At 36.9% G+C, this 6614-nt stretch overlaps 1 protein-coding gene across 1 annotated transcript; it reads left to right on the top strand.

Annotated features, from left to right (window-relative positions):
* The first annotated feature begins 255 nt into the window (after positions 1 to 255).
* On the top strand, positions 256 to 6614 carry LOC121206235 (monoacylglycerol lipase). Its single transcript, XM_041076916.1, has 7 exons — positions 256 to 1157; positions 3001 to 3039; positions 3138 to 3208; positions 5162 to 5226; positions 5317 to 5406; positions 5598 to 5690; positions 5832 to 6614. The coding sequence occupies exons 1-7, from the start codon at positions 556 to 558 to the stop codon at positions 6231 to 6233; spliced, it is 1362 nt and encodes a 453-aa protein (XP_040932850.1). The 5' UTR covers positions 256 to 555; the 3' UTR covers positions 6234 to 6614.

Here is a 6614-nt window from a genome sequence, read left to right as displayed (position 1 = left end):
TAAATCAAATAATAAAAATTAATAAATATATGATCCGCGGCCACTTGTGATAAAATTGTTTTGGTAGGGCAATCTCCTATTGGCCTTTCGCCGCATAACCGTCATGTGCTTCACCATATCCTTTCGACACGTGTAACATGAATCTTCTCGTAATTGATTTTTGTTTTTGTCTTTCACCCGTAATTTCTCGAACCGTCCATTTGGCTGACGATTTCCCCCAAGTTTTCAACCCTTATATATTCCTTTTTCCACAGTAATTTAGTAAACTAAAACGCAAACCAAGAATTTGATTCTTTTTTCTTCTTCTCTTTTTTCTCTGCCAAAAATTCTTACAGATAAGCATCCAATTCATTCCTCATTTTGGTTTTTGATTTTCGTGACTCTACGCCTTGCCTTTGTTCTCCTCCTGCAAACTGAAACGTGTTTGGTTTTCTGCTTGTACTGCTACAATTTCCCAGTTCCCGATAACCTCAGCAAATTGTAGGAATAACAAAAGACTGGGTATTTGACGATTTTGTTTCTGTTTATATCTTTTGATTTGGTTTCTCTCCGTTTATGACCTGTTCATCAACTAGAACGATTGCAATACCCAGAGAAACTAAGTTTCTATATTTTAATAAAATTTACGGACATTCTCAATTTCATGTGAAACCAAACTATTGGAAACCCAAGTGTCTATCCAAGGATTCCAATCCCTTAATCTCATCATCAGCCGCTTCTGAAAGGATGGAGGCGGTGGAGCCATTGACCTCTGGAGCAAGTGGCCGCATAAACGCCCTCTTCTCCTTACGTGCTTTGAGGAGCCTCTTGTTGCTGCTAAATGCTGTCGTTTTGTTCTTGCTTTTGCCATTCCGGGGGCAAAGACGCGCCTCCGCTATCTGTTCCGGGGAGGAAGTGGGAAAGGACGAGAAACAGGACTGCCGGAGGAAAGGGTCGTCTTCTTCGTCGGCTGTGATGAGGGTGCCGGCGGCGATGGTGCTACGTAGAAGCGCGGCGGTGATTTTGGACCAGGAGGCCGCGGCCAGGCGATCACTGGCGATCCAGAGGGTGGTTGAGGACGATGATAACGGCACAGTGAGGGAGTTTTCGCTGTTTACTAGTGCACGAGGTGAAACGTTATTCACTCAGTCTTGGACCCCAGTTTCCGTCGTAGTCAGGTTAGTTTTTGACTAACTATTCCCTTTCTTTTTGAGAAGTTGTACTAATTTATATGTCAATTATGATGAGTAACACTATTGGGTCACTTTTCTTTAAGCCGGTGCCAATGATTTATTTTCTCTATTTAATTCATTTACTTAGAAAATAGCTCTGGAACTGGGGTTTTTGAGTTTGAGATTATTTATTTGTTTTGTCTTTTCCAGAGCTTAAATGAGATACATTTCTGCTTTGAAATTTAGTTCAGAGTGATGGGATTTATTTTTTCTGAGATTCGAGAGAATAAGAACATTGCTTTTTTAGGAATCATCACTATTGTTTGTTAAGCTCTCATAAACAAAATTTCAGCTTTTGGGAGTGGCACTTTTGGATTATTATACCATTTTTTTTATTTAACCTAGGAAAAAACAAATAAAATATGTTACCTAAGCCCACTAGAAAATGTCTCTATTATTCTTAAAATAATTAAACGGTATGAAGTTAATTTATGGAACTCTGCTTCTTCTGCATCTTTGAGTCAATGGTTTGGAAATTTTAAAATACAACAATTAATTAAAGAGATACATATCTAAAAACTGTGGTTATTGTCCTCACTTGGAAAGTTCACAGAAGCCTGCAAAAATGGTTGAGTTTCCAATGACACTAGTGGTTAAAACTATGGATAAAAAGAAACAACGTGTTTGCAGGCTATAATTCCCTGCAGCTTCGATCAAAAAACAAAATCCCTGCTGTTAGAGCTATAAATGAATGGAGTGTAAAATGACCAGTTCCGTTTTTTGTTCATTTATGTTAGTTTATCAAGCTAAATAAACAAACATTGGTGAAGATTTTGAGGAACTGAGCATGATCAGAGGCCCATTTGTTTAAGCTTGGTTCATTTACAGCACTACCTGCTGCTGGAGCATGCCCCAAGGACTGCTTTCTTATGATTATTCCTGCCCTAAATGTCTAAGCTTCTGCTTATGGTTCCCTACCTCTTTTTGTCTGCGTTATGCTCTGAATGTAGCTGGGAAGGCACTTGCTGTGGAGATGATATTTACAATACTCTGCCATAGTTTTTCATGTATTTGTCAAATGTTTGGCAGTGCCTAATCAGCCCCAGAGAGTCTCATAATTTGGCATATTTTTCTATCGAGTTGAATTTTTCGAAAGGAATAGCTGATAAAATAAAATGCTTTTATCACTAGTGCTCAGTTGATAAAATTGCTTTTCCATAGTTCAAAGAATTGATATTCTTGTCAAATGCTTGAGAATTGGTAAATATTGAGCCAGGACTTTTTGAAGTGTGCCGCGGACCTTGATGTCAGTGGAAACTAAAATAAACAAATGAAAAGGTGAAAAGAAATTTTACTAAAAGTGTTGAATGTGAAAAAAGGACAACAAATCGAACTTCTATTGGCCTGAAATTAGATTACCCTTTGTGAGCAGAAGTTTCAATTCTGTCTTTGCTATAAGTGTAAATTTCTGTATGGATAAATCCTGGCTGGAGGCTAAGCCATTTATATTTGTTTGCCAAACTTTAGTCACGTTGGGCACATTGGTTTTAGTGAAGCTTAGAGGGATGAGAACTTGCTTGTGCTAATTCCTCTATAATCAATTTTATACTTTTCATATCTGAAAGTTTAACCTTTAAATGAGTTATGAGAAATTCCTTTTCTTCTGTTCTAGCAATAAAATAAAATATTTATTGTAATTAGCTTCAAGCTACAGTCCTCTACAATTTCTACCAACCTGTTTTGATTTATTGATTACATTCTTTTAAATTATTAAATTTTAGTTTTCTTTTGAAGTTCAAATTCCCACTATGTTCACCTAGATAGTGAGTTATTCCCATATCTTTTGCAGGGGCGTAGTTGTTCTTTTGCATGGCCTGAATGAACACAGGTTTGTTATTTGGATCTGAGGCCATTGTAGAGGAGGTTTTAAATTGATTGGGTAGCTTTTTGTTTCTTTTACTTATGATGTTTAGATTTTTACAACAGTGGCAGGTACAGTGATTTTGCAAAGCAGCTTAATGCCAATGGATTCAAGGTCTATGGAATGGATTGGATTGGTAAGTTTAAGTTTCATATGCTGACCATCAAAATCACATTCTGCTTTGCCCAAAAATCCGTCTTTTATTTATGTTGTGTGTCATTTATTTTTTACATAGTGCATGTGCATCCGCTCCCCTCCCTCCTCCTCCTCCTCACTTTTGCTTTCAGTGACTATTTCATATAAGTGAGTACAAAGAAATTCAGAGGTCATATTGTATGGTCTACTTGACTCATTTCTGGTGAACTGCTCTCTTTAGATTCCTCTTTTCTGTCTTCCACGCTACTTCTCTTGTTGCACTGCTTATGGTCCTCTTATATGTATAAGTTTTTTATGGTGATTTCTTTTCGTTGTTATCTCAAGTGATTAAATATTGTTGGCCACTCTTTCAGTTAAAGGAAAGAGTAGGATGAAGAGGTATATTGTTCTTGTTATGCGCTCAGAAGGTTTTTTTGTCCTTCTTTTCTTGTATATATTTGAGGTTATGTGGATTTGAAGTTTTGAACCCCGACTACTGGAACTAGGTCCAACACTCTACCTTCGTAGTGCTTTTCTGACAACAATCAAGTCAATGTATCCTTTGAAGCTAAGTGTTAAATTTATTTCACATCAAGGGAAACGGGTCATATTTAAAATTTAATAGAAACTAGAATCAGAAAAGTAAAATTAAAGCCGCTGGTGAATTTTACCATTTCATCAGACATCCTGGACATAAAGACAAGTTTCCATTTTTTAAAGAAAAAGGAAAAGCCTGCATTACCTTTTGTTGATTTGAACTTTTTTGGTGAAGTTTTGAACTGCTAAAACACAGCTTCCTTCTAATTTGATTAGCGGGGAAAGGTGTGTTCAGCCTCAACATCATGGAATTATTGATCGTCTTGTTTATTACATGTATTTCTAGGTGACTCCACAATAATACAAATGTCTGACTCTAATTAGTATGTTAAGAAACAAACGACTACTTGAGGTCCTATTTAAGTTTTACTTTAGTACATTCATGAATAGGCGTAAGTTTAGGCCTAGAGCATCATGTTTTAACAAGTGTTACTTGCATATCACTTTTACAATCAATCTGATTGTGGACTAGAGACAAGAAAAAGGATTTAGAGTGTTTGTGACTGAAGAGAATACACAAATGGTAAAAGAATGCTTTGTCTTGAAAGGCATTTTAGTTGCTTCTGCTAGTTTTCCACGCTGGTGTAAATCAATTGTAAAATAACTTTCTGCACAACCAATTTAGTCTTGTCTTCATTCCTTCAGATAATCCTTCACAGATTATCTTCTATTTAATGTTGTTCATGGTATAGAGACTCCTTTTCTTCAACGATGCATCTATATTTGGATGTTGCAGGGGTTTGAGTATTTCTATTGGGAAGCCCATTGGTGCCAAGAAGTAACATTTGAAGCTCATCTTGATAAGTAAGCTTACTTTTTAGTGTTTATAGTAAGCAAGACCCGTGAAAACTGTCTTCTTGTTTAGCTGATCTGTAGAAACAAGAAGTATGGTTTTTGAAGATATTTTCCTCATTATTGGCTACTCAGATTTCAGTTTAGATGAATTTTCCACATTACATGGAAGTTTCACTGGTAAAAAATTTCAAAGGGACAAACACGCTGACCAATGTTGAATCTTGCAGCATGGTAGCATATGCCTCAAATAATCTGAAATCATTTATGTGATAAGTCAACCGAGACCTGGGTTCCCTTCCGCCCCCTTACCCCCCCCCCCACCAAAAAAAAAAAAAAATTAACAACAACACTCTATCTGCAAGCATGATTGGTATTTGTGGTTGACAGTATGCTTTCTAACTTAATCTATTACTCCCCCATGCCATGCCATGCATGCTTGCTTGCAACTTTCTTTTAAATGGCAGTTGATTATAAGCTTTCATCTTTTGTGGTTCGTTTGATGGCTGCTTCTATTTTATTGTTGTTTTCATTCTTAAACTTATTTGTTCCTCATATCCTGTAGGACATGGTGGAAGCGATGGGCTACATGCATATGTTCATTCCCTTGATCATGCTGTTGCCGATATGGTGTGTTTTAAGGTTCAGCTACAAAAGTATATTTGAAATAAATATTGCGTCAAACTATAATGTCTTTATTTGTCTTCCACCTTGCTACAGAAAATGTTCCTTGAAAAGGTTTTAGCTGAAAATCCTGGGCTTCCATGCTTTTGCTTTGGTCATTCAACTGGTGGTGCAATTGTCCTTAAAGTAAGGTTTCATGAAGAATAGTAGTTCCCCTATAACTTTTGAATCATTTATTAACATTGTTATTGTTGCTTTTCTTAAACCTACATGTTTACACGTTAATAACATATAACATGTCTCTTGAACGGGAAAGGGAAAACGTTAAAATCTTTTGATAATGTTCCGCTAAACTTTTTAACTTTTCTGCATTATAGGCGGTACTTGATCCAAAGATTGAAGCCCAAGTATCAGGCATTATACTGACTTCTCCAGCTGTAGGAATACAGCCATCTCATCCGATTTTTGTGGTAAGGAATTCCATTAGTCATATCTCATCCGATTTTGGTGTGAAATTATGAAACAGTGCAATAATGGCATTAGTTTAATATGATGACTAAACCAATGAGTATTTTCATTCATAATCTCTTTGTTTCTTCTACCTGTGACAGGTATTTGCCTCAGTTGTATCATTTCTATTGCCTAGATACCAAGTCAGTGTCACCAATAAAAAGAACATGCCAGTTTGTAGGGACCCAGAGGCGCTGGTGGCCAAGTATTCAGATCCACTGGTGTATACAGGACCTCTCCGAGTGAGAACTGGTTATGAAATTCTTAGAACTACATCCTACTTGCAGCAGAATATGAACAGATTGAGAGTTCCTTTGCTTGTTCTCCATGGCACCGATGACACTGTAACTGATCCTCAAGCTTCTCAGAAACTGTATGAAGCAGCTGCCTCGACAGACAAAACGATCAAATTATTTGAAGGCCTGTTACATGATCTCCTCTTTGAACTGGAACGAGAAACTATAATGGATGACATAATCCAGTGGTTAAATTGTAGAGTATAGAAATAGGACTAAACACAAGCAGGAACTCTTTAGTGAGCAATCCAAAAGATTGCTGCTAGAAGGTTTCAAGCGAAGTAAGATAATAGCAAATCACGTTGCCAAATAAGACTCAGCATTTCATTGTGGTTATAATGTTCAGAATTTTAAAGGGCTCTTTAGATTAGATTTTAATTTTCCTTGAGGGTTAACTTGCTGGTCTGGGGCATTTTACTCCACGATTTGTATCTAGAGCGGTTCTGCTGTGCTGGTGATGAGTTCAAACTCAACCTTCGCGGATAGTGACTTATTGTATTTGTGTCTTATTTTTCATGGATGATTTTATCACCGTGGTGCGTGTTTCTGTCTGTGCTTCATAAGCCAACAAGACTTTCTCATGCTTCA

This window comes from Gossypium hirsutum, chromosome A09, assembly GCF_007990345.1.
Source record: "Gossypium hirsutum isolate 1008001.06 chromosome A09, Gossypium_hirsutum_v2.1, whole genome shotgun sequence".
Classification (NCBI taxonomy): domain Eukaryota; kingdom Viridiplantae; phylum Streptophyta; class Magnoliopsida; order Malvales; family Malvaceae; genus Gossypium; species Gossypium hirsutum.
This window is presented reverse-complemented; position numbering and strand designations above follow the sequence as displayed.

What these genes read in the sequence shown, in the direction of transcription:
- LOC121206235 (XM_041076916.1), top strand. Translation starts at nt 556, where the DNA reads ATGACCTGTTCATCAACTAGAACGATTGCAATACCCAGAGAAACTAAG. An exon ending in CCAGTTTCCGTCGTAGTCAG is followed by an intron (nt 1,158 to 3,000) that starts GTTAGTTTTTGA and finishes TATCTTTTGCAG; the next exon opens with GGGCGTAGTTGTTCTTTTGC. An exon ending in CTATGGAATGGATTGGATTG is followed by an intron (nt 3,209 to 5,161) that starts GTAAGTTTAAGT and finishes CATATCCTGTAG; the next exon opens with GACATGGTGGAAGCGATGGG.